This window comes from Rhinoderma darwinii, chromosome 2, assembly GCF_050947455.1.
Source record: "Rhinoderma darwinii isolate aRhiDar2 chromosome 2, aRhiDar2.hap1, whole genome shotgun sequence".
In the NCBI taxonomy this organism is placed as follows: domain Eukaryota; kingdom Metazoa; phylum Chordata; class Amphibia; order Anura; family Rhinodermatidae; genus Rhinoderma; species Rhinoderma darwinii.
The window spans coordinates 292,257,413-292,285,378 of NC_134688.1; the positions used below are offsets into that span (position 1 = coordinate 292,257,413).

Below are 27,966 nucleotides of genomic sequence, written 5' to 3' on the forward strand. Positions count from 1 at the left end.
AAACCGTGCTTGTGGTTTCTCAGGCTTCAGAATGACAGAGTCTGTTAACCTAAGAAATGATCTTCCAGGTAATTCACTTACTGGTTCTTCAAAGTTACTAGATAGAAATGGCTCACATTTATTATTCCGTTTACATCTGATTTTGGTGGAAATTGCACAGGTTACAAAAATAAAAAATTAAATTGTGCAAAATTTTGTGCCCAAATTTGCTACATCTTTCAAACCTGTTGAGGGGTAAAAAATGTCTAAAACACAATTAAATTGGCACACTCTATTAAGTTACTTGGTGTATTAGTGAGCCCAGTCCCCAGTTTTTAACAAAGCCGCAATCTATTTTCTAAAGATAATGTTCCCCATTTTTGTGGCTGCTCATATTATATGCCTGGATTATTAGGGCACGTTCAGACGTGGTGGAATTGTTGGGGAATTCCGCTGCGGACAGTCCGCAGTGGAATTTTGCAGCGGACGTTTTTTTCATTTGTTTCTATAAATTTTTAGGAAAGTTAGTTCAGACGTTGCAGAAAATTACTTTGCGGAAATTAGGCTGCGGTGCAGATATTTCCCTCCGCAGCATGCACTTTCCATTGCAAAGAAGAAGCGGAATTTCACTGTGGATTTCAGCCTTTGCAATGCAAAAACTGAAATCTGTGGCAAGTCCGCTGTGATATTTGCAACATCTGAATTACCTGTCAAATATGCAAATGTTGGTGCAGATTCGTTGCGTAATTACCCCAAATCTGCACCAACATTTGCAGCGGAAAAATTCTGCCATGTCTGAATGTGCCCTAATATAGGTTTTCTAAGGCCAACATTTTTACAGCAGGACACAGAAAATATATATTTCCATCTAGGATTTGAATAGAACCTGCTCGGTCTACTGACAAATGATTCTGGAGCATCTTTATTTTAGCACTTTGCGCCGTTTCTGTGTCATTTCTCCTGGAAATGTATGAATTAATTGACACTTGGGCGTAAACAGTCCTTTTGTTAATAGGGTATGACAGTGTCCCTATTGACAAGGGAAATGGTAACGCCCAGTTGTCGATTTATTCTTACATTTCTGCAACAGGTGATTGGATTTCTGCAAGTTTCATTCAGATAAACAGAACTGATTTTCAGTAGCAGGAATTTCTCAAACAAAATCTGGATTGATGGAAGGGTGGAAACATCTGTAACTTAAGGTTTAGTCTAATTAATATTTTTCATTCTAAAATACTTTCGTAAGTTGCTGTATTTTATTTTTTAAATTTTTACAGATCTAGGAGGTCCCTTTCTGTACTGGGACCAGAATGAAAATGAAAAAGCATCATATTCTGTTGAAACTCCATATGGTTTCCAGTTGGATTTGGATTTCTTAAAGTATGTTAATGATATTCAGAGTGGTCAAACCTTGAAAAAACTGCAAGTCAATCGGAAACCAAGGGTGCCACGCCGTTCCACATCATCTTTAAGAAGTCTTTCAAGCCAAACTTGGGTTTCAACTGAATCCTTGGACTTTAGTGAAGATGGAACATCCGATTCTGTATTTTTCACAGGTGGTAGAACAGAAACCAGTTCCTCACACACTAAAGAAGCTTTGACCTTGAGAAAGTCCAACCCAATATCTCCAACACGAATTCTTAAACTGCTTCCACCTCCACCAGCAAAGACTATTGTAAAGAGTTCTCGTGTTGAGAAAACACTGGAAGAGACTAGCAGAAGGCTTCAGCAAGAGCAACTAAATCTATACTCTGGAGACATTCAAGACGGATGTCACCAGTCTTCCAACCTTTTTAAACTTAGCAATGCTAGTAGAAGTTCACCAAACCTTACCCAAACATCATTAACTGTGCATCAGAGCAAAAGTAGAGAAAATCATTCTCTGTCAAGTCAAAGTTTCACAGGATCTGTGAAAATAAGTCCTATAAATTCTGGCAGAAGCACTCCAGTTGCAAATATTTCTCCAGCTCATCTTCAATATATTCGTGAGCAGATGGCTACTTCATTAAGGCGACTGAAAGATCTTGAAGAACAAGTAAAGATTATTCCTGCATTACAGATGAAGATTTCAACCCTGGAAAGAGAGAATAAGGAGCTCACTTATGATTTGGAGAAACACAAAAACAGCATGGTTAATAATGGACAAACAAGTCTCAACGACTCTACTTTAAATGAAATGGACAAGAACAGAGAAGTGGAAGCGCAGTCTGAGCAGAAGAGTCATTTAGAAGTTATTGGACATAAAACAAGTAAAATAGCAGAGCTAAAAAGACTCACAGAGAAGCTAAGTGATCCAGATAGGAATTTTGGAAATAAGAAAATGGCAGGTGAAAAAACAATAAGGCACCACCCAGCAGTAAAAGAAAAAACACGCAAGTCAGTTGCAGTTGGGGAAGATCTTAGCATGGCCGATAGTGTGTTTTATTACAGATCAAAGCAAAAGAACAAAGACGTTGCAGTCCAAGTCTCACCTGAAACTATAGATGTAGGTGAATGGGTTATGGAATCTTTATTAGGATTATCTTCTGAAGTAGAGAAGGAGATACAACTTCTTCAGCATACAGTAGAACACCAGAAGGCAGTTATAAGTATGCTTGAAGATCATGTAAAGGCTGCAGCTGATGAATTGGAAGAGCTGAGGATAGCTGTTACCTCTAGGCAAACTGTAGGTCTCATGGATAATAACAATATACTTCAAGGAAATTTGGTGGAATTATCAAGTGAAGGATCTGTGCCATATGAAAGGGAATCACATGAAGATGGTTTAAACATGGATAACACAGGTTTCATTTGTTCATACACATCTTCAACTAACATTTCTGATATTACAGATACAAGTAGAGCTGAGAAAATTTCAAATACGTTATTAGAAAATAAAGCCAAAAGCATTGAGGCCCAGTTTACATGTAATCCAACAAGTGACGTATGTCAAACCAGTAACAAACAGGAGCTGTCCCAAATGTCAGAGGAACTGGCAGCAGTTAGTGAGTGTGAAGATGTTAAAAGTTCTATAGTCCGGCATGAAAAGAATGAAGACATCGCTTTGGTAAATAAAGAAAACCATCTTCTTGACACATCTTCAGAAACAAAGGATAAACAGTTAACAGTTACTCAAAACTCACACAATATGGTAGATGGAGCAGATGAAGAAAGTGATGATGAAGAGGGAAGTAAGAGTGTGAATACATTAAGTATGCTGGGTAAGTAGCATGAAAAAAGAAGCCAAATAGTAGACATGTATGATTGTTCGGAATTATTACATACTATTTCTGTGTAGGGCAAACTGGACTAAATTTATGCTACATCCCTCGTAGATTTTAGTGAGCAAACCTGTGCCAAAAGGGTGTTCTTTTGGCATATATTTTGCCAAGATATTTCGGGATCCCACAGCCCCAAACTGTAGTGAAAAGTGTTTGAGTGTACTTTTCAATATAACCATATTAAAAAATATATATATACTACATAGTATGCTTTATTTATTTTTTAAATGGCAATCTATGGTTAGCATCTGTAAAAGCAAACAGTTGCATGCATCTGTCTATACGTTTGGTAGGACTGTTTCAAATGTTCCTGCCGAACGTAAAGACCTAACGTGGTGTGACTTGAGCTTTATTTTGTTGCATGATGTACAATAATTGAGATATCCATGGATTTTGCTGAACTCAAGAACTCTTACAGTAGAAATGACGAATTTGTTGAACAGCATGCAAACATATACACGCTCTAATACAGGAGAATCGTCACGGTCACAGGAAATGTGGACCCACTATGCCGCTCCGCCGTAGCGGAGAGGCAGCTGGCCAAGTCACAGTCTATACATGTTCGTAGCACAAGGGTACAATAGTCCAGACAGTGGCCGAGGCTTTGGCACGGATGTAGGTAGGTACAGCAGGTTACACCAAACGTGGCGGATGACAACAGGTGCAGCAGGTTGCACCAGGTGTGGTGGATAACACTGGACGTGGCAGATGATACAGGACATGGCAGATGACAGCAGGTGCAGTAGGGCACAACTCCAACACTAACAGGCTCATGAACAAGAACAAGGACATAGCACAGGATACAGGTAGCAGGGCATGGGAAACAACTTGAACAGGATAACACTAAGGGACCATTTGCAAGACTAACATGGGAATACTAACAACGCTAAGACAAGGGGTGAGAGGGCAGAGCCCTTTTTATAGTCCAGAGTGCACTGGGAATAGTGTAGGGAACTCTTAGGAAGTGTGTGTGCTGGCTCTTTAAAACCGAGGACAAGCATACGCGTGCACTCTATCAGGAAGTCAAGGACGAGGAGGCCGCGCCAGCTGGTGTCTCCAAGGAGGGAGACGCCGGCAGACAGCAGGGAAGTTGCGGTCACGGCTGTTCGCGTTCATAACAAGAATTATGATGTGAATATAATTGAGAAATCACTTTATATATATATATATATATATATATATATATATATATATATTTGTATCGATATATATATATATATATATATATATATACATATATACAGTGGAGAAAATAAGTATTTGATCCCTTGCTGATTTTGTAAGTTTGCCCACTGTCAAAGTCATGAACAGTCTAGAATTTTTAGGCTAGGTTAATTTTACCAGTGAGAGATAGATTATATAAAAAAACAAATTATATATATTTATTTGCATTGTGCACAGAGAAATAAGTATTTGATCCCCTACCAACCATTAAGAGTTCAGCCTCCTCCAGACCAGTTACACTCTCCAAATCAACTTGGTGCCTGCATTAAAGACAGCTGTCTTAAATGGTCACCTGTATAAAAGACTCCTGTCCACAGACTCAATTAATCAGTCTGACTCTAACCTCTACAACATGGGCAAGACCAAAGAGCTTTCTAAGGATGTCAGGGACAAGATCATAGACCTGCACAAGGCTGGAATGGGCTACAAAACTATAAGTAAGACGCTGGGTGAGAAGGAGACAACTGTTGGTGCAATAGTAAGAAAATGGAAGACATAAAAAATGACTGTCAATCGACATCGATCTGGGGCTCCATGCAAAATCTCACCTCGTGGGGTGTCCTTGATCCTGAGGAAGGTGAGAGCTCAGCCGAAAACTACACAGGGGAACTTGTTAATGATCTCAAGGCAGCTGGGACCACAATCACCAATAAAACCATTGGTAACACATTACGCCGTAATGGATTAAAATCCTACAGTGCCCGCAAGGTCCCCCTGCTCAAGAAGGCACATGTACAGGCCCGTCTGAAGTTTGCAAATGAACATCTGGATGATTCTGAGAGTGATTGGGAGAAGGTGCTGTGGTCAGATGAGACTAAAATTGAGCTCTTTGGCATTAACTCAACTCGCCGTTTTTGGAGGAAGAGAAATGATGCCTATGACCCAAAGAACACCGTCCCCACTGTCAAGCATGGAGGTGGAAACATTATGTTTTGGGGGTGTTTCTCTGCTAAGGGCACAGGACTACTTCACCGCATCAATGGGAGAATGGATGGAGCCATGTACCGTCAAATCCTGAGTGACAAGCTCCTCCCCTCCACCAGGACATTAAAAATGGCTCGTGGCTGGGTCTTCCAGCACGACAATTACCCAAAACATACAGCCAAGGCAACAAAGGAGTGGCTCAAAAAGAAGCACATTAAGGTCATGGAGTGGCCTAGCCAGTCTCCAGTCCTTAAACCCATCGAAAACGTATGGAGGGAGCTGAAGATCCGAGTTGCCAAGCGACAGCCTCGAAATCTTAATGATTTACAGATGATCTGCAAAGAGGAGTGGGCCAAAATTCCATCTAACATGTGTGCAAACCTCATCATCAACAAGGGTTTTGCCACCAAGTATTAAGTCTTGTTTGCCAAAGGGATCAAATACTTATTTCTCTGTGCACAATGCAAATAAATATATATAATTTTGACAATGTGATTTTTTATTTTTTTTTATATAATCTATCTCTCACTGGTAAAATTAACCTAGCCTAAAAATTCTAGACTGTTCATGTCTTTGACAGTGGGCAAACTTACAAAATCAGCAAGGGATCAAATACTTATTTCCTTCACTGTATATATACAGTATATCTATCTATCTATCTATCTATCTATCTATCTATCTATCTATCTATCTATCTATCTATCTATCTATCTATCTATCTATCTATCTATCTATCTATCTATCTATCTATCTATCTATCTATCTATCTATCTATCTATCTATCTATCTATCTAGAAAAACGAAAAAGATCCAGCAGCACCGGTTGTAAAAGGATGTGGGTGCAGGCCCCAGGGAGCAGACCAAGCTCTCAATATCAACAGAGATCCAAAAAAGTAGGCAGCACACCATAGAATTTAGTGAAAAAGAGGGTACTTTATTAACCCCAAGTGCGACGTTTCAGCTCTATCCACTAGAGCACTTGAGAAAGGCTCTAGTGGATAGAGCTGAAACGTCGCACTTGGGGTTAATAAAGTACCCTCTTTTTCACTAAATTCTATGGTGTGCTGCCTACTTTTTTGGATATCTATCTATCTATCTATCTATCTATCTATCTATCTATCTATCTATCTATCTATCTATCTATCTATCTATCTATCTATCTATCTATCTATCTATCTATCTATCTATCTATCTATCTATCTATCTATCTATCTATCTATCTACAGTCCAGCAAATAGATGAACACAGCATTCCACAATAGCAAAAAATCAAGCCATGTGCTAGTCACCAGGGGATGAATCAATTCCCCCTTTTTTTAAAAATAGAAGAAAGCATAGAACACAGTGACGGCACCAGGACTTCAAGTCAGATGAAAGCAAAGTGGATTTATTCACCTAAAAAAAACAGCAACGTTTCGGTTCAACAGGAACCTTTCTCAAGCCATAACAAACTAACAATGGTGCCAAGTATATATAGGGAGTACGTACATCAATTAACAATATAAAAATTGACTGTACAATTCTCATTCAATGTATCAAAATGTGATTATAATGGTGTATTCCAGACATTATAAATAGAGTGCAGTAATGTATCTTCAAACAGACATACATAGATATCAAAATATTAAGACCATAGTGAACATGCATCGTGAATAATGAATAATCAGTACATAATACAGAGGCGTAGCTGGGTTCTCCAGCACACGGGGCAAAGATTCAGTTTGGCGCCCCCCCCCAACCTCTTTCCCGACATCTCCTTCCCCCTCTCCATGTTTGTTTTCTCTACCAATCGAAGTATCATTTCTTTTTATGTAACACGAGCATAAAAATATTTGTACATTTCACAAGCAATATGGTTCTATACACAACACCAGAACCAAGCTCAATACATATATACAGCACCAGCACAAATACAGCTCAATTTAGTGCAACCCCTGCCGTATAGGTGTGTACGGCGTAAAACTACAGCTCCCAGCATGGCCCGAACAATGGTAAGGATATGCTGGGAGATGCCGTTTCACAAAAAATAAATCCTATCATAATCATCTCGCTGCAGATCATACAGTGACTACATGACTGATTAGAGGCAGAATAAACATTTACATTAAGTGACTCACCGGTGACGTCTCAGATTCTAGTTCTTTCTCTCCATCCGGTCCAGACCTCTATGATGAATTCTCCCGGTCACAGCCGATTTCTGCAGTTTGCCGCTCAGATGTCTTCAGCTTCTCACTTTTCCAACATTTCTGCACCTATAAATAAATATAAAGTTATCATTATACACTACGCCCCTAAATCTAATAGCGCCATACACTGCACCTCTAATTATAATAGGACCATACACCGTGTCCTACACACACTGTGCCCCCTGTAGATAGTGCCTGCCATAGAGCCCCTGTAGATAGTGCCCCCATATAGACCACCCCTGTATATAGTGTCCCACAAATAACTCCCCCTATAGTGCTCTACAGATAGCCCACCCCTGTATATAGCCCCCTGTAGATATAGCCCACCCCTGTATATAGAGCTCTACAGATAGCCCAACCATGTATGTAGCCCCCCTGTAGATATAGTCCACCCCTGTATATAGTGCTCCACATATAGTCCCCCCCTGTATATAGTGCTCCACTAGATAGTCCACCCCTGTATATAGTGCTCCACAGATAGCCCACCCCTGTATATACTATATACAAGGGTGGGCTCTCTGTGGATCACTATATACAGGGGTGGACTATATGTACAAGGGGGCTATATACAGGGGTGGGCTTTCTGTGGAGCACTATAGGGGGAACTATTTGTGGGATACTATATATAGGGGTGGGCTATATCTACAGGGGGACTATATACAGGGGTGGGCTATATCTACAGGGGGGCTATATCTACAGGGGGACCATATCTACAGGGGGACCATATCTATATGGGGACCATATCTACAGGGCTGGGCTATACACAAGGCTGCTATATCTACAGGGGTGGGCTATACACAGGGGGGGCTATATCTACAGGGGTGGGCTATACACAGGGGGGCTATATCTACAGAGGCGGGCTATATACAGGGGGAATATAGCTACAGGGGGGCTATATCTACAGGGCTGGGCTATATACAGGGCGACTATATCTACAGGGGGGCTATATCTACAGGGGGGGCTATATACTGGGGTGGGCTATCTATGGAGCACCATATACAGGGGTGGGCTATATCTACAGGGGTGGGCTATATACTATATAGCCCCCCCTGTAGCTATAGCCCACCCCTGTATATGGTGCTCTATAGACAGCCAACTCCAGTATATAGCCCCTCTGTAGATATAGTCGCCCAGTATATAGCCCAGCCCTGTAAATATAGCCCCCCTGTAGATATATTCCCCCTGTATATAGCCCACCCCTGTATATAGCCCCCATCTGTAGATATAGCCCCCCCTCTGTAGATATAGCCCCCCTGTATATAGCCCAGCCCTGTAGATATAGTTCCACTGTAGATAGACACCCCCGTAGACAAAGTCCCCCCTCCCCCCCGCAGATACAGCCACACTTCTATTACATTTAAAAAAAAATAAAAAATATTCAAACTCACCTTATTCCCGCTCCCACGCCGTCCGGCAGCCATGGAGACCTGCTCTATTCTGCGCAGGTCTCCAGGGGGTTGAACACAGCGTCTATGAAAGGCGCTGATTGGCTGGGCAGGATGACTTTCCCTGTCAGTCAGTCAGCGCCTTTCATCGATGGAAGCGTCACTGGTACAAAAGGTACCAGTCGCTTCATTCGTGGAGAGGCGCTGAATGGCCGGGCACGGAACGTGCCCGGTCATTCATTGCTTCTAATTGTACCTGTGTCCTTGCGACACAGGTACAATTATAGTGCAGGAGGAGGTGGCGCTGGTGCCCCCCTCTGACCTGCGCCCGGGTCACGTGCCCCGCTTGCCCCCCCCTAGCTACGCCCCTGCATAATAGGATTAATTAAGAAACCAGCAGGGGCCAATTATAAATTAATTTAGATCCATAAACTTACAGTTTACAATCTCTCCATGTAGCCAGCGTGTAGTGTTCGCGCGTCTCCACTGCGCATGCTCCAAAATGGTGTCAAAACCGGATGTTGAATCCGATGGAACGCCTCGTGCAGCGCAATCGCTACTGCGCATGCGCGGAGACGGAACTTGCGTTCCAGTCCCATTGCGCACTCGCAAGTAGCGATAAAAGGTATAAAGTATATGTACTATGCGAAATTTAACCCCATATGCAATCCTAGAGATTACATCTAAACTAAACTACCCCGATTGGAACATTTAGAATTTATTTGTAGAGATAGGCATAGGTTTGTAGACAAAAGAGTCTATATACTATTGACACCCCATTAAAAGATAATGTGACTGTAGTCACTAATGGGATTAAATAGAGTAAGCCATATTAGAAAAAAATTGATCATCTCAGACGGACATGCTGACAAAGACATATGCCAGAAACATATATAAATTTATATTTATTATTTATGGGGTACTGATCAATGAAAGGGTAGCAAATACAAAATATAATAGAACCGTACACCTAAGTAAAATTATATATGGATATGTGAACATTAGATACACTACAATGCTGTAATCAATACTGGATATGAAAATATGAAAATAGACATTTCCAAATGGGACTTAAATGGTCCCAATAAATCGGCCTCTGCTGCTTATCAAAATCCTTCATGATGTTTGACAAATCCATCTGATTCTAAAAAGTGTAAAAAAAGAGACACATTACCATATAATATTCACAATCACAATTTTTTTTTTAAAAGAATGTATACATGAGAGAGAAATCAAAATAGGACTTCAACCTATCCATATATAGAACACAAACTATACCAATCGGGAACAAAAACCATCATGCCCCCCAGATTCTCCAGGCAAGCTACCCCCTACTATATTAAATATGGGGGCCATAAGAATATTCTATATTAAGCCCCTTAGGAGACATCGTTTCCAACCTATAGATCCACTCTAGCTCTTTTTTCTTAAGAGCCAAACCCCTGTCACCCCCATGTCTCATTTGAGGTACAGAATCAATGATTCTGAATCTCAACTGTGACAAGCTATGATTTTTCTCACAAAAGTGTCTTGATACTGGTAAATCTTGCCTCTTTGTTTTGATGTTAGATTTATGATTTCTCATCCTGAGACGTATTTCTGTTGTGGTCTCACCCACATAATGCAAACCACAAGGGCAACTCAATAAGTAGATGATAAAGGATGAATGACATGTAAAGAAACCTTTGATTTTGATGACACTACCAGTTTGTGGATGGTTAAACGAATCACCCTTAATCATGTGATCGCAGATATTACATCCCAAACAGGGGTAACAGCCCAATTTAGGGGGTGCTATAAACCTTTGACTCTTTCGGTTAGACCCAATATCAGCTCTCACAAGACTATTCTTAATCGTTTTGCCTCGTCTGTAGGCCATCATAGGTCTCTCCTGAAATTCAATAATCTCTGGAAAGGCTCTACTCAAGACCTTCCAGTCCCTCCTCAGGATCTCTCCAATTTGTGAGCTTAATGCGGAGAAAGTGGAGACAAAGGGTAGATGAACCTGCTTTTCTACACTTGACTTTTCACCTAAAAGAACCTGTCTGTCCAATACTTCAACTTTCCGTCTATTCACCTTCAGAATATGATTTGGAAATCCTCGATCAGAGAATTTTTTGCACATCTGATCGAGTCGTGAGGATAATCTGTCCTCGTGACTGACGACCCTCTTGACTCTGATCAATTGGCTATAAGGCAATGATTTCAACAATGCCCCTGGATGTCCACTGTTATATATACATATCACTGACAGCCTCATTGAGCAGATGACCACTCCGGATATTACTACACTGTGTTCCAAATTATTATGCACATTGGATTTAAGTGTCATAAACATTTAATTATTAGTTTTTTAATTAAACTCATGGATGGTATTATGTCTTAGGGCTCTTTGGATCATTGTAATCAATCTCAGACACCTGTGATAATTAGTTTGCCAGGTATGCCCAATCAAAGGAAAACTACTTAAGAAGGACGTTCCACATTATTAAGCAGGCCACAGGTTTCAAGCAATATGGGAAAGACAAAGGATCTCTCTGCTGCCGAAAAGCGTGAAATAGTGCAATACCTTGGACAAGGTATGAAAACATTGGATATTTCAAGAAAACTTAAGCTTGATCATCGTACTGTGAAAAGATTTGTGGCTGATTCAGAGCACAGACGGGTTCGTTCAGATAAGGGCATAATGAGGAAGGTTTCTGCCAGACAAATTAATAGGATTAGGGGAGCAGCTGCTAAAATGCCATCACAAAGTAGCAAACAGGTATTTGAAGCCGCTGGTACCTCTGGAGTCCCGCGAACCTCAGGGTGTAGGATCCTCCAGAGGTTTGCAAATGTGAATAAAGCTATTATTCGGCCACCCATAAACAATGCTCACAAGCAGAAACGGTTGCAGTGGGCTCAGAAATACATGAAGACTAATTTTCAAACCGTGTATAACAGACTTTGTCGTAAGGCACAAGTAAAATAGATCAAGATAACAATGCCCAAATGGGCAGCAAGCATAATACATGCTAAATAGTGCAGAAGGACATCAAGGGGCCCCTGAGGTCCATCAATGAGGTTAATGTACGATGTACATTGCAGAACATCAGGTTACAATTACAGAACATGGTTGTAACATAAACGAAAATCAAAGAATCAAGAGAAGAGAGAAGAAGGAAGAATGAAAAAGTAGGGGGAAGTATGAGGAAAGGGGAGGGTAGGGGTGAAAGGTACAACCCCGAAGGTCAGATCTGCTGCCCTTTTTAATGTGACTAGGAGATCAGTATGGCTATGTTCTTGGTATGGGGATGTGGGATCGAAGATGTAATGCCCACTGGAATGTGGACCCACTGGGCTACTCCAACGTAATGGAGAAGCTGCTGGCCAGACAAGTAAAGGACAGTCACTGGCAGATAGTACCTTGATGGCAGGCTGGTGCCGGATTACTGTAGGTAGGCTTGTGCTGGATAGCTGGGAGCAGGCTTGTGCTGGATTATCAGAAGCTGGTTTGTGCTGGATTATCGGAAGCTGGTTTGTGCTGGATTATCGGAAGATGGCTTGTGCTGGATTATCGGAAGCTGGCTTGTGCTGGAATACTGGAACCAGGACTGGTCACGGACACTGGACTTAGGATATAGAACTGGACATGGAACCGGACTGGTCACGGACACTGGACTCATCACGACACTGGACTCAGGATACAGGACTGGACACGGATACAGGTAACAGGATACGGAACCTTTGCAGACTAACTCTAGGTTAGAAATAACATTGCTAAGGAAGTGGGCAGAGTTTCTTAAATAGTCCAGTGTGTGCTGGGATAGGCTGGGGACAATATTCTTGGTGCAAGCCCTTTCAGGACCCGAGCGAGCGTGCATGCACGAATCCTATGGGCATAGGCCAGGGGAGGTGGAGAGAGCATAGCCCACCAGCGTCCCTGCCAGGGAGATGCCAGGGAAGGGAACAAGCAAGCTGGTGGCTGCTGGGGTGAGTGAGACCCGCGACCGCCGTTGCTACAAAAGATTCCACTATGCTTTATCCCTTTAGAAGGCAACAAATTATTTGGTTCTGACTTAGATGACATTCTACATAAAGCCTCAAATAGGAAGTAGGGCGTGACTCCGAATCTCATTTTTATCACAAGAGATGCTCCTTTCGTCCCCAAAAAAGAGGTTGTCTGGAAAACAGATGAAAAGAAGGGGCTGATGGGTTCCAGGCTTCAAGAGGCAAAGGTTTTTCAAACCTGACAATGCCAGTCATCAATCAAACCAATGACGCCAGTAGGCAGAGTAAGATTTTTCCATATGGCCTGGAGATGCATTATATCTTCCACTTGGATCCTGTATTTCATTCGGTCCTGATATAAGGTAGAATTCCAATCTCTTCCTCCCACAAGGTTTACGATAAACAACCCCCTCCTTCATCGAAAAATCAAGAGGCATTGAAATCAGATATTTTGCTTCTACTTCTAAAGATAGTATTAATCCCAGTTCCCATTTCCCAGCAAGGCAAGGGCTTCTATTCTCTATTATCTCTGGTAAAAAATAAAACCAAAACGGCACCTTCAAAGCAATTATAAATATAGTATGTAATATATATAAAAAAAATGAAAGATAGAGATCATCAATTCCAGTGTGAATCACTTGAAACAGGACTTTTACATGGTAACCCTGTATCTTTAGGATGCCTAATACCACAAACCAATCCACAAAGACTCTCAGAAGTTCTTGAGAACTGCTATAATGTTTAGAAACTATCTGCGTCACTCTCAGTTCCAGGCTCCTCCCTCCGGCCAAGCACCGGTACAAGAATTTTTACCAAATCATGGCAGAAGTCTCAGCTTACTTCCATCTAAAGGGATTTCAGATAATACATTATATCGACGGTTTCCTTATTTCAGCTCCACAGAGCAATTACTCCTCTATCTACAGTCGATTTTTGAGATCTTCTGCTTCTTGGGATGGATGGTCAACAGGAAAAAAAAAAAACTTAATTTCCTGTCAACAGAAAGTAACAAGAAGAGTTCTGCTGGATTCTCAAATTATAACCTTTTTTCTCCCATCCGAAAAATATGACACTCAAGTTCAGAGGATATCTTCCTATTGTTATGCAACATCAATCTCCATCAGAGACATCATGACAGTTCTAGGGTAATATGGGCCCATTCAAGACTTCTCCAATCCTTCCTCCTGTCATCCTGGCACAAAAAAGCAAACATCCTTGAATAAGAAAATAAAGGTTCAACTAAGAATTCCGTAACCCGGTGTTTAATTAAAAGGAATCTACAGCAGAGTGTTTGTTGGTGACAGAAGAATCTGCTGGTGATAACTGATGCCAGCAGTCGGGGCTGGGGATTTGAACCTGGTGCTCTCAGCTTTCTCAAGTTCCCTGTTTGAACCAGTTGCAGAGATTCCTTTTGAAGTCCTGATTTATTATTGGCCATGACAACGACAAAAACAGTGGAGGGCATCAAACTTTTTCCTGCAAAGTTCCATACCTTACTGTATTAGAGGATAGGATTATTCTCAAATCATCTTTTTTCCATCCCAAAGTTGTGTTAAAGTTCCACTGCTAGCAGCAAATCTACCTTTCTTGCTTCTGTGTCAATTCATCCTCAGAGAAAAAAAGGGGTTTTACACATGTTGGATGTTCGCAGATGTGTCCTGACTTATCTTAAAGAGGCTCTGTCACCAGATTTTGCAACCCCTATCTCCTATTGCAGCAGATCGGCGCTGCAATGGAGATAAGAGTAACGTTTTGTTTTTTTTTAAAACGAGCATTTTTGGCCAAGTTATGACCATTTTTATATCTGGTGACAGAGCCTCTTTAAGAGACCTGATAAATTTATAAAATCAGACCGCCTCAACATTCCTTCATGATTTTTGAGGCAGATTTTGAAATGCCATAGTTTTTGATGCAGTTTTTTTGGTCTTGTTTAATGAATCAAATGCAAAAACCGCACCAAAATATACTTTAAACGAGTGTCGCGTTTTTTTTTAATGGCCTTCCATCAATTCCTATGGAAGTTCAGAGGTGAAAAATGCTCCAAGATAGGGCATGCCGCTTTTTTTTTCGGTGAGCTGTCAAAAAGCTCCCGGGAAAGAAAACGCCTCTGCCTCCCATTAAAACCAATGGGTGGAGATTTTTGGCGCCGGAAGTTATGCAGTGGTCGGTGCCGGAAGCAGAAAGCTACGGTCACCATATAGCGGCCGTGCTGCAGTACTGCAGCTCTGCTCCTATTCAAGTGAATAGGAGCAAAGCTGCTGTAAACCGCTATATAGAAGAAAAAAAGGAGAACTAAAGGATCTCATTGGAACAACTAGAGTACAGTACAAATAGTACGGTGCCACCAGGAATAAATAAACAAAAAATAGAAAACGGACAGGAACATCTGGGAAGCAAAGGGCACTTGAATCAAGGGTTATAAAAGTATCAAAATGTATTCACACAAATATATATAAAAATGAAATTATCAAAAAAGGCATCAAGGGAGATCCTGCATCGCAATAAACACATCACATACACGGCCGTGTGAAGTGAAAGTAATATAGCCAAAAAGGTAAATAGTGCAAATAGGGCCAGTTTGTATAACATGAGGTATCAAAGTACGGAAAACAAGTATAATAGTGTACATATGGACACACAATACAATAAACTTGGTTAGCAGATCATTCAGGCTGGTTAAAGACCTCAGAGTGGAGGGACACTTCAAGTAAATATAGCTGAATAGTGTAACAGACAGATAATCAGACCTATAAATGCAAATACAAGGCCGACAAAATGGCAGATAATCATAAGGCCAGTAAATAAGTCTAGCCAACAAGTCAGAGGCAAAATGGCAGGTTACCGTATCAGGCACAATAATTTAATAACAAATGGCAAATAACAGTACACCATATTAGACCTCTCTTAGCCCAGGAATAACCATGTGCTCCAGGGTGGACCATATACTCCAAGGCAGGCCATATGTTGTAATATTGGCCTAAAATTTCAGGAGTCAAGCAATTCAGTTAACATATTTTTAGAATTGTAAGGAGCCATATACTCATCCACCTATGAGGCACCTCAGCTGAGGTGGGTGAAATTGGTAGGCCCAGATGGAAAACTTGGCAAAGTCGATAACTGTCCAGCCGGTAAAATGGTGTCCAAGAATGGTCTCAACTGCATCAAGCGGATTAGGTACCCGTTATGGAGTCTTAATTGGTGCTAATACTTGGCCGGATACAGAATTTACAGTCTCCACCGGCCAGATAACAAGCAGTACCAGCCAGAATGGCATACTGACGAACACGCCGGATCCCAGGCATGTATACCTGCTATACAGCGACTGGAGCCATCTGTTTCGGCACCGACAACTACATAGCTTCCGGTGCCCGGAGGGACCCCCACCGATCATATACTGATGACTTATCCTGTGGATAGGTTATCAGTATGAAAAACTGCCCCCTGCCTGGACAACCCCTTTAAACTTCTTTGGTTACACCAGTGACATAGCTATAGGGGTCGTAGTGGTCGCAGTTGCGACAGGGTCCCTAAGCCTTGGGGGCCCACACTTGCCACACAACGCTAACCGTGTAATAAATTCTTTATTTATTTATTTGCCATGACGCCGGCACTAGGCTGCCTAGTAGTGGATGGGCAGGGATGAGGGCTCCTTAGACGTCATGGTGACATGGTACACTCAGTGTACCAAGTGACCGTGATGTCACGTGACGATGTGGGAGAGCCTGGAAGTTGGATCCGATTATCCGACTCCTCAGGAAACAACAAGACCTGGTGAGCCACAGAGGGGGCCTGGGACCATAATGTATGTGTTTTGTATTGTGCTGTCTGTGTTTGCGGTGGAGAGAGGAGAGGGGGGCCTTTAAATTACAGGTTCCCCCTTTCCTCTCTTCACCACAAACACAAACAGCACAATGCATTACAAACCGTGGGTCGTAACCCCCTGGGGGTTTGTGTGAAGACCTCCGTGGGATCGCAAGCCATTCACCGAAGTCCCAGTTCCAACTGTATCTGCGTCCTCAGGATGCAGATACTTTTGAACTCAATGCTGGAGCAAGAAGCTGACGGCCCCTTGCTCCAGCATTCACTGTTCCATGAGCCATTAACGGCTCGGCACAGACAGGCGTGATGTAGTGATGTCATGGTGCTTAACTGCACCGAGTCACTCATAGCACAGGCCAAAGGAGGTGAAGGATCGCCTCTTCTCGTCATGGGAACGGGGCCATGTAGGTATTTATTTTATTATTTTTCTATTAGGCACATATAGGGGCATTTTACTGTATATGGGAGGGGGGCTGATATGGTAGCAGCTATGGGAGCATTATACTGTATGGGGGCATAATACTGTATGGGGGCATTATACTGTATGGGACAGCTATGGGGAGCATTATACTGTGTGGGGGGCAGCTATGGGGCATTAGACTGTATGGGACAGCTATTGGGAGCATTATACTGTATGGAGCAGTTATGGGGAGCATTATACTGTATGGGACAGCTATGGGGGTATTATACTGGGCGGGGGGCAGCTATGAGGGGCATTAGACTCTATAGACAGCTATGGGGAGCATTATACTGTATGGGGCAGCTATGGGGAGCATTATACTGTATGGGGCAGCTATGGGGGCATTATACTGTATAAGGCAGCTATGGGGAGAATTATGCTGTGTGTGGGGCAGCTATGGGAGGCATTATACTGTGTGGGGCAGCTATGGGGAGCATTATACTGTGTGGGGGAATTATTCTGTGGGTGGCAGCTGTGAGGAGCATTATACTATAGGGGGAGCTATGGGGGCATTATACTGTGTGGGGGCATTATACTGTAGGGACATCTATGGGGGGCATTATACTGTGGGGGCATCTATGGGGGTATTATACTATGGGGTCATATATGGTGGCCGTTGAACAAGGTGGCTGGGCAGAGGCATTTGCAGGGGTCCGCTGGTGTTGGGGGAGGTAGGAGGGCCCAAGCTGAATTCTTGCACCAGGGCCCATGAGCCTTTAGATACGCCCCCGGATACACATCTATTGTTACTAACTGGAGTAGGTAAAGAGAAGAAATCTATTTTTTGAGCTTCCATGTTGTTTACGGTCGCTCCAGGATAGCATCTAAGAAAACTTTAAAGCATTGGCACCACATTTTATATGCACCAGTCCTGTGGCACAGATCATGTCACTATAGAATCCTTAAATATCAGAAATAAGGGCCTTGATGGAGAGTTTACTTTATCCCCCTGCATTTCACCTGACATTTCATTTTCCTCTGTGAACAGAGTGGAGAAATTAATGTTTAATTCCCATTCTCCTCGTCACTTTCTACAATTTCTCCCTCATTACTTTTTAAAGGGGTTTCTACTGTTTCTAACCCTTTTATTCCCAGAAGGTATGTACCTCTGACTTTTAAAATGTATGATGCTTTTAAAAATATCCCACTTAGTGTCTGTACTATTATTTTTAAGCACAATGACCCAGTCAGTGAGGTTAAGGGCATATTTAAGCTAATGGAACTTCACCATGAAGTTCAGTATTTTTGCGGATCCTCAACAAAACATTCTATTGAGAGACAAGTGGAGACTTATTATATTATAATTAGAGATGAGCGAACCGGGACAACCGAACCCGGTTTCGGTCCGAACTTCCGGAAAAGTTCGCAAATCCGAACTTCACCGGGTTCGGCCGAACCCGTTTTGACCGAACCCGGTCAAAAATATTATACAAATCGGCAGCCACTTATCTCTATCAATCACTGATAGAGAAAAGAGGCTGCTGATTAAAAATAAAATAAAAAGCATTTCATACGTACCTGGTCGTTGTCTTGCGGACGAGTCCCTCTTCTTCCTCCAGTCCGACATTCTTTTCTGACGCGGCAGCCTGTGATTGGCTGCAGAGGCCTCTGCAGCCCGTGATTGGCTGCAGCGCTCACATGGGCTGCATCGTCATCAAGGAATGTCGGGCCGGATGTCGCGAGGGACGTGTCACCACGGCAACGGCCAGGAGACCGGACTGGAGGAAGCAGGGAGTTCCCGGTAAGTATGAACGTCTTTTTTTTTTTACAGGTTACTCTATATTGTGATCGGTAGTCACTGTCCAGGGTGCTGAAACAGTTACTGCCGATCAGTTAACTCTTTCAGCACCCTGAAGAGTGACTATTTACTGACGTCGCCTAGCAACGCTGCCGTAATGACGGGTGCACACATGTAGCCACCCGTCATTACGGGGCCTCATGCACACGACCGTAAAAACACCCGTTATTAAGGGTCGTAATTACGACCCGAAATAGCGGGCCCATAGACTTCTGTTAGCCACGGATACCTTCCCGTTTTCTCACGGGAAGGTGCCCGTGCCGTTAAAAAGATAGAACATGTTCTATTTTTTTATTTTACGGGCCGTGCTCGTAATTACAACTCGTAATTACGAGCACGGCCGGCCACGGGCAGCCGGCCGCTTTTACGAGCCGTGCTGTCATTATAAGGGTATGTTCACACGACAGCGTCCGTTACGGCTGAAATTACGGGGATGTTTCCACCTGAAAACATCCCCGTAATTTCAGCCGTTACGGCATGTGCAGGCGCTTGAACGCCGCGTCCATTACGGACGTAATTGGCGCTGCTATTCATTGGAGTCAATGAATAACGGCTCCAATTACGGCCAAAGAAGGGACAGGTCACTACTTTGACGCGGGCGTCTATTTAAGCGCCGTCATTTGACAGCGGCGCGTAAATTACGCCTCGTGTGAACAGACAAACGTCTGCCCATTGCTTTCAATGGGCAGATGTTTGTCAGCGCTATCGAGGCGCTATTTTCGGACGTAATTCGGGGCATAAAGGCCCAAATTACGTCCGTAATGAGTGCGTGTGAACATACCCTGTGTTCACACTAAATACCTGTCACTTCTTTGGCCGTAATTGGAGCCGTTATTCATTGACTCCAATGAATAGCAGCGCCAATTTACGTCCGTAATGGACGCGGCGTTCAAGCGCCTGCACATGCCGTTACGGCTGAAATTACGGGGATGTTTTCAGGCGGAAACATCCCCGTAATTTCAGCCGTTACGGACGCTGTCGTGTGAACATACCCTAATTATAGCAGCACGGCCCGTAAAATAGAAAAATAGAACATGTTCTATTTTTTTAACGGCACAGGCACCTTCCCGTGAGAAAACGGGAAGGTACCCGTGGGTAACAGAAGTCTATGAGCCCGTTATTGTGGGTCGTAATTACGACCCGCAATAACGGGTGTTTTTACGGTCGTGTGCATAATGGGAGCACGGCTTGGAAAAACGACCGGCTGCCTGTGGCCGGCCGTGCTCATCTCCTGAAATACTCTGTGTTGCCTTAAACTCTGTGGACAGGTCAGGATCCTGTTTCTTTTAAATGCTGCTAGGGAACCCGCTCGATCCACTATATAAGGCTGCGCTACAGTGCAGCATTTAAAAGAAACAGGATCCTGACCTGTCCACAGAGTTTAAGGCAGCACAGAGTATTTCAGGAGATGAGCGTGCAGATTCAGTGCTGCTGTGAACTCTGCTCTTACCATTACGTAGCTCTCAGTCTGTTACCTCTCCTCCACTACTGTCCTCAATAACACCTTCATGATTGGCAAGTCACCACATAACGGTAAGAGCAGAGTTCACAGCAGCACAGAGTATTTCAGGAGATGAGCGTGCGGATCTTGTGCGCGGTGGTGACTTGCCAATCATGTGAAGGTGTTCTTGAGGACAGGAGTGGAGGAGAGGTAACAGACTGAGCTACGTAATGGTAAGAGCAGAGTTCACAGCAGCACAGAATATTTCAGGAGAGGAGCGTGCAGATTCTGTGCTGTTGTGAACTCTGCTCTTACCATTACGTAGCTCAGTCTGTTACCTCTCCTCCACTCCTGTCCTCAATAACACCTTCACATGATTGGCATGATTGAGGATTTGGTAAAGGCATGAGAAAACTGCAGAGAAAACTTGAGGTTAGAAATTAGTTTCCATTTATCAGTTGTAGTAACAAGGGGATATATGTACACTTCATTTGGTGTTTTGTATCATCTAAAGAGTCCCCTTAATGTGTCTTTACTTTTACTTAACCAATACCATAAATCAGATGTGCATGAAGAATAAGAATCCGACAAGGGAAACTTCTTCAATGCGTGTCTATTTTGGAAGAATTTGTACATTTCCTTGCTTTGAAGAACTTATTTCCCACTAAGTCCTAAAATGGATACAAATATGTACATTATAAACCCATAAGTTTGAGATATGTGTGATACCTCTGGCTAACTATTGCTGGAGGTTTAGGTGAGGAATTCCTGTCTCTAGTACTGATATGGGACGTTCATGTACAGAAAGGGTGAATAATTGTTGTTTTTTTTAAACATAGCCACCTTCCAGACATTGATTGCTGCTTGAATAGTAATATATTGGGATTTCAAATTATTTTTAAAAAGTTGAAGCCAATAATTGATCTTTAGGAGAATGGTTGCCAAGTAAAGTGGATTCTAGTCCAACCGATAATTTGGAGTTTTCTCCTTTTCAAAGTACTCTGGTTTGGTTTAGTATAGAGGTTCTATAATATTGCATTATACAGGTTAATCCCAATTCACCTTGTATAAAATGTTTGCCTTGACTCTAGGCTTCTTAAAAGCAAATGTTGCAATTGTAACTTTTTAAAATATGATATAGATACAGGGATGGACATATTACTAAAAAATACAAAATATTATAGGAAGTATAAGCATTTTCACTATTGGAATCCTTCCTGGCCATGAAATACCTTGTGTTTTGAACTTTGAGATTTAACCATGTAGTTGTTTAAGAATTGGAGTATAATTATGATTTATTAGTTTAGAGACTACAAATGTGAGATTAATTCCAAGATACTTAAAGAAGTGCTGAGCTAATTGGAGATGGTAGGTGTTTTTCAATATAAGCGGCTGTTTTTGAGCGGAGGCCTAAATTTTGTATATGGGGTTTCGTATTATTATTTTTATAATATGATATGGAGTTGAATTCTCACATAGAATGCATTATTTCAGGTATCCATGAACGGGGGGGAAGTCCCATTATTACATTGTATGTGAAAAGTCCTATTTTGTTTTCTGTTCTATCTACTGGCATAGCTCTGATGGCTGAGTTGGATCTAATTCTTACTGCGAAGAGTTTCATAAGTATTGCAAAGATTTTTGGGCAAAGGGGTATCCCTGTATTGTGCCATTTATTATGCAAAATGGTTCAAACATAAATCCTGAGGTATATGCTGTAGCTAGGGATTCGGGCATAAGGGCATAGTCGCATCTAATAAAGGGTCTTGTATGCCAAATTTCAGGAGAGTGGCTTTTATCGAATGCTCTATCGAATGCCTACTCAGCATCCAGTGAGAGAGGCAGAAAAACCATGCCAGAGGCCACAGTCCAGTTGATTAAATCTACAAATCTACAGGTTCCATTTGATCATACCTTATAATTGTAGGGTGTATATCCAGTAATCTGTTTGCTAATATCTTGTGTATTATCTTATGCTATTGCTTTTAGGATTGGTATTAAGGGGGTTTTCCAGCCCACAAAAAACGATGGCCTATCCTCAAGATAAGCCAGCAATAGCTGGTGGGTCGGGGTCCAACTCCCAAGACCCCCGCCGATCAGCTGTTTTGAAGGGGCTGCAGCGCTTGTACGAGCTCTGCTTCCCCTTCATTTCTTCTTGCCCACTGTGAATGTTTGACATATTTAGTGAGGTGGATGGGAGAAAAGGCTGCAATACCTGTGAATCGCCACTAAATGTGTGTCGAACATTCATAGTGAGCAAGAAGAAATGAAGGGGAAGCAGTCCCCCGACCCTTTAGCTTTTGATGGCCTATCTACTTTTATCGCCTGGAAACCCATTTAAGTAATGATGTAGGACAATAATTGACAGTACTATCTTGAAGTATTTCCAGGTTTCGGTAATGTAAATATGAGAGCATTAAACATTTTAGGCCTCGTGCACACTTCCATCACCGTTTTCACGGCCGTTTTTGACGGGTCGGTGAGCCTGTTTTAGCGGCCGTGTGATTTCCGTGTGCACTCCATGTTTCCGTTTCCGAGCGCTGAGCATGGTACTGTCCATGGTGCTGAAAGAGCAGGGTTGTTCAGCTCTAGTCACTGTACGGGGTGCTGAAAGAGTTAATGGGCTGCACTGATCGGCGGTAACTCTTTCAGCACCCTGGACAGTGACTAGCACTGAAGAATGACCATGCTCGGCACTCGCAAAATACAATTTATGAAATAAAAAATAAAAAAATCAGTTCATATTTACAAAGAAATCCCTGCATATTCCTCCTCTCCAGCCTCCTGGGATGACGTTTCATCCCATGTCACCGCTGCAGCCAATCACAGGCTGTAGTGGCGGTCACACAAGTCTGGATGACGTCAGAAGACCGGCCTCCAAGGATGACGCTTCATCCCACGTGACCACCTCTGCAGCCAATCACAGGCTGCCGCGTCATACAGGAAGGTCGGACTGGAGGAAGACAACGACCGGGTACGTATGAACTGCTTCTTATTTTATTTTTAATCAGCAGCTTCTTCTCTCTGTCAGTGATTGATAGAGACAAGTGGCTGCCGATTAGTGTAATATATCTATAATGTACTTCTGCCCGCCCCGCCGTTGCTAGGCAACGGCTCCGTCACACACGAACGGCACACGGATGCCTTCCGTGTGCCTTCAGTTTTTTTGATGGCCCCATTGACTTGCATGTGCCTCACGGTCACAGAATCTTGGACCAAAGTAGGACATGCTCTACTTTTGTCGGTACGGAGCAACGGGACCGTAAAAAAAACAACTGAAGTGTGCATCGCCCCATTGAAATGAATGGGTCAAGGTGCTAGCCATCAGAAAAACATCTAGCACCCTGAAGAAAAAGACTGAAGTGTGCACTAGGCCTTAGGTGGAACTTTGTTTGGTTTATAGCATCATTGTACTGTCTTAAGAGATAAGGGGAGAGTCTACGTAAGAAAGTTTGGAAATATTCATTAGTTATACCTTCAGGCCAGTGGCGGAACTACCGCTATAGCAGCCATCGGCTGCTACGGGGCCCGCGGCATGAGGGGGAACATGCTGCTCGGCTCAACACATAAATGTTCTTTTAAAGTGGCGTCACTAGCACCAGCATCAGGGGGCCCAAGCCCCAGATCCCTGGGCGACTGCCATATTCTATTGTACTTGAGTCCTCAGGATGTAGATACAATTGAATACTATGGCAGAGCAGGGAGCCAATCACTAGGCTATAAGCCATGTTAGGCCTGCAGCCTATAGAACTCTTGGACAGGATTCCTGCACAGGCCGGCGGGATAATGTCACTGGATCGCACCAGCCTACGAAAGGTTCGCGTCTCAGCGTCCCATAGGCTGCAGGACTGAGGAATCTGTGAGCAGCTCCTTTTATCGTGGGAACAGGGCTAAACGAGTACACTTTTTTTATTTGTTTGGGGGGCACTATCTGCAAGGGGGGTGTGGCGCTATTTATAAGGAGAGCGTGTGGCACTATTTACACTGTAAAAAGCAAAAGATAGGACATGTCCTATGTTTTGCGGTACACTTCTACGGCCCGGACACCGTACCCATAAATAAACGGGAAGGTGTCTGTGGAAATAGAAATGAATGGGTCCGTAATTGCATACGGTTTTTACGGTAGTGTGCATAGGGTCTAAGTTATTTCCACTATGTCATATTTTTCCTCAGACATTAGTAATTCCAGTTCATCAATTATATTTGTTAGACTTCTAGTATTGGTTACCAATTTAGGTTTTTGGTCATTTTTATTTTAAACCTGTCTTTATTAACTATTTTAACCCCTTCCTCTGTTCCACCACAGTTTCATCAAGCCCTTAATGACCGCCGTATAACGGCGGCCGTTCAGGGTAGTTCTTGTGAAGCGCCACCTTTTCACAGTGGCACTTTAGAAGATGTTGCACCTGAATCAGGTGCTCTGCTCATGAAGCCCAGGCTGTTTCTAACAGCCTCGGACTTCAGGGCAACGATCAGAGACCAATAGCAACCACTACATCTGAGTGGTTTTAGAGGGATGCGATCGCGTAGTGCCAATGTTTTTTATGGCAGCCAGGGGGCCTAAAAAAGGCCCCCAGGTCTGCTTTTAGTAAATGCCTTTTAGGCCACTAACAGATGCCATTCCGTTTTACTGACAGGCAGTAATAGACTGCAATACAGAAGTATTGCAATGTATTATAAAAGCGATCATATTATTGCATTGTGTAAAGTCCCCTAGTGGGACGAAAAAAATGTTAAGAGAAGTTTAATAAAGTTTATAATAGATTAATACAAATCCCAAGTAAAAAAACAAACAAAAAAAAAACAAATTTTCCCCTTACAAAATGCTTTATTATGAAAAAAAGTTAAAAAGTTACACATATTTGGTATCGCCGCATCCGTAACGACCCCAACTATAAAACAATTACATTATTTAATCCACACGATAAACGCAAAAATAAAACGTTACAAAAATAAAACGTAACGTTAAAAATAAAATATAAAACAATGCCAGAATTGCTGTTTTCTGTTCATCCTGCCTCCAAAAAATTTGATAAAAAGGGATCAAAAAGTTGCATGTACTCCAAAATGGTATCAATCAAAACTACAAGTTGTCTCACAAAAAAAAAGCCCTCATACAGCTGCATCGGCGGAAAAATAGCAAAGTAATGGGTCAAATGATATTGAAGAAAAAGTGTTTTTACTGTGTAAATGTATTAAACATAAAAAAACTATGTAAATATGCTATCACCGCAATCGTAACTATCCGCTGAATAAAGTTATTATGTTACTTATACCACACGATAAACAACGTAAATTTAAGATGCAAAAAAGAATGGTGAGATTTCATCGTTTTTTTCCATTACCCCACCAAAGAAGTTAATAATATAATCAATAAATTATATGTACCCCAAAATGGTGCTGTTAAAAAATACAACTTGTCCCGCAAAAAACAAATCCTCATACAGCTATGTCGACAGGAAAATAAAAAGTTATAGCACTTTGAATGATACGATGGAAAAACGTACAAAATTGCTTGGTCATTACGGTTTAAAATACTTTCCGTATCAAGGGGTTAATAAGTCCCAGTTGTCTGTCTACATTATCTGGCCCAGTTTGTGTTTACTTACCCACCCCTGATCCCTCGTTTAACCCCTAAAGACCATGCCAATTTGAGTTTTTTCATTTTAGTCCCCCCCCCCGCCTTCCAAAAGCCATAACTTTATTTCTTCGTCAACTTGTTTATGTTTTACCACTTTAAAAAAAATAAAACCATGTGCTAAAAAAAATTAAAATGTTTTGTGTCGCCATATTCTGAGAGTCATAACTATTTTATTTTTCCATCAATTTAGAGGTGTGAGGGCTTAAATTTTGCGGGCGGGCTGTAGTTTTTCATCGATACCATTTTGGGGTACATGTGACTTTTTGATCACTTTTTATTCCTTTTTTTGGTGACCAAAAAGCAGCAATTTGCATGTTTTATATACTAGTATATTTGTTTTTATGGCGTTCACCGAGCGGGTTAAATAACGCTATATTATGATAATTCTGACTTTTAGGGACGCGGCGATACCAGTTATGTTAACTTTTATTTATTTTTTAACATTGCTTTAGGGAAAAAATGGGAAAAAAGAGAGTTTTTTTAACTTTTAATGTTTTTTTTGGAACATAATAAAAACATTATTTAACCGTTTTTTTACTTTTTTTTATTAGTCCCCCTAGACTTGAACTTGGATCGCTTGCACTATATACTGCAGTACTAAAAAGAGAGATAGAAGCAGCACTCAAAAAAACTCTGGTTTATTCATGAATAAACCAGAGTTTTTTTGAGTGCTGCTTCTATCTCTCTTTTTTGGATACACGTTTGTGCAGGGAGAGGTCACTCCCTGTTTGAAAGCTGAGCACCAGCCTTAACAGGCAAGGAATCACAGTGCTGCTCCTACCCTTGATTTGTCTATACTGCAGTACTAATGTATTGCAGTATATCGTGATTCTAACAGTCTCCTTTGAAGCTCTGCCAAAGGCAGTGCTTCAAAGGAGTACAAAGATGGTGGACCTTGGGGCCATCATTAGGCCCCAAGGCTGCCATAACAACCATTGTCATCCACCGATCGGACTGTGGGTGGGGGGGCACGATGGCGCGTTGGAGGGGGGCGTGCCCCTTATTCTAACAATTTATATGCCATGGTCGCGATTGACCGCAACATTTAAGGTGTTAAATGGGTGGGATCAAAGTGATTTTCATTCTGCCCGTTGCAGTAAGGTGTCGGCTGTATAACACAACCGTCACCCGCTGAGTACGGAGCGCTCTCAGCCCGTGAGCCCGCTCCATACTTCCCCTTAAGGGCTGTCACGTATTTCCCCTTAAGGGCTGTCACATACATGTACGTTAAGCGGTTGAACTCTCCTCCGACCTTCCAGCCATCTTCTCCCCAGCACAACCGAATAACTGCAGTCGCCTACGTTTTCTAAGAACCCAAACCCTTCTTACACCAGTTCTTGAGCCACTTGTTCACCTCCTTAATCTCCCGCTGCCTCCCTGGTGTGTGTAATACAGACTAAGAATACATGTCATTATTTTCTCTAACATTAAACATTACTTATTTGTTATACACTTTCAGCATTTTACTTAGAAATTATATTTACTATTTTTGGTAAAGTCATAATTTATTTTTTTCTCTTATAGTCACTGGTCGTACACAAGTCTTGGCAAGCTAAATCTGCAGAAGATATTGATGGAAAGCTGAAAGACTGACTTTAAGGAATAACTACTCCCTTTGATCACACATTGCCACATGTATATTTCTAAACACACATTGAAATAGTGGTGTGGTGTAGTAAGAGGTTTAGAAATATCTTCAAACTCCAAATCATGGCTAGCAATATTTGTATGGTTTAACATGTATCATATAGAGCTCATTTTGTGTTTTGTGAAGATAATCCAAAGTAGTCCTTTGAATATAAAATATGTCCCTCCTACTTAAAGTTAAAATATGTAGGTCATTACATTCCATTCAATGCC

General features: G+C 42.1%; 1 protein-coding gene across 1 annotated transcript; it reads left to right on the plus strand.

Moving 5' to 3' along the window:
* LOC142741192 (KN motif and ankyrin repeat domains 1-like) lies at positions 1–27,966 on the plus strand. The gene is made up of 3 exons (XM_075850585.1): positions 1–68; positions 1,257–3,179; positions 27,631–27,966. The coding sequence occupies exons 1-3, from the start codon at positions 32–34 to the stop codon at positions 27,660–27,662; spliced, it is 1,992 nt and encodes a 663-aa protein (XP_075706700.1). The 5' UTR covers positions 1–31; the 3' UTR covers positions 27,663–27,966.

What these genes read in the sequence shown, in the direction of transcription:
- LOC142741192 (XM_075850585.1), top strand. Translation starts at nt 32, where the DNA reads ATGACAGAGTCTGTTAACCTAAGAAATGATCTTCCAG. An exon ending in CCTAAGAAATGATCTTCCAG is followed by an intron (nt 69 to 1,256) that starts GTAATTCACTTA and finishes AAATTTTTACAG; the next exon opens with ATCTAGGAGGTCCCTTTCTG. An exon ending in GAATACATTAAGTATGCTGG is followed by an intron (nt 3,180 to 27,630) that starts GTAAGTAGCATG and finishes TTTCTCTTATAG; the next exon opens with TCACTGGTCGTACACAAGTC.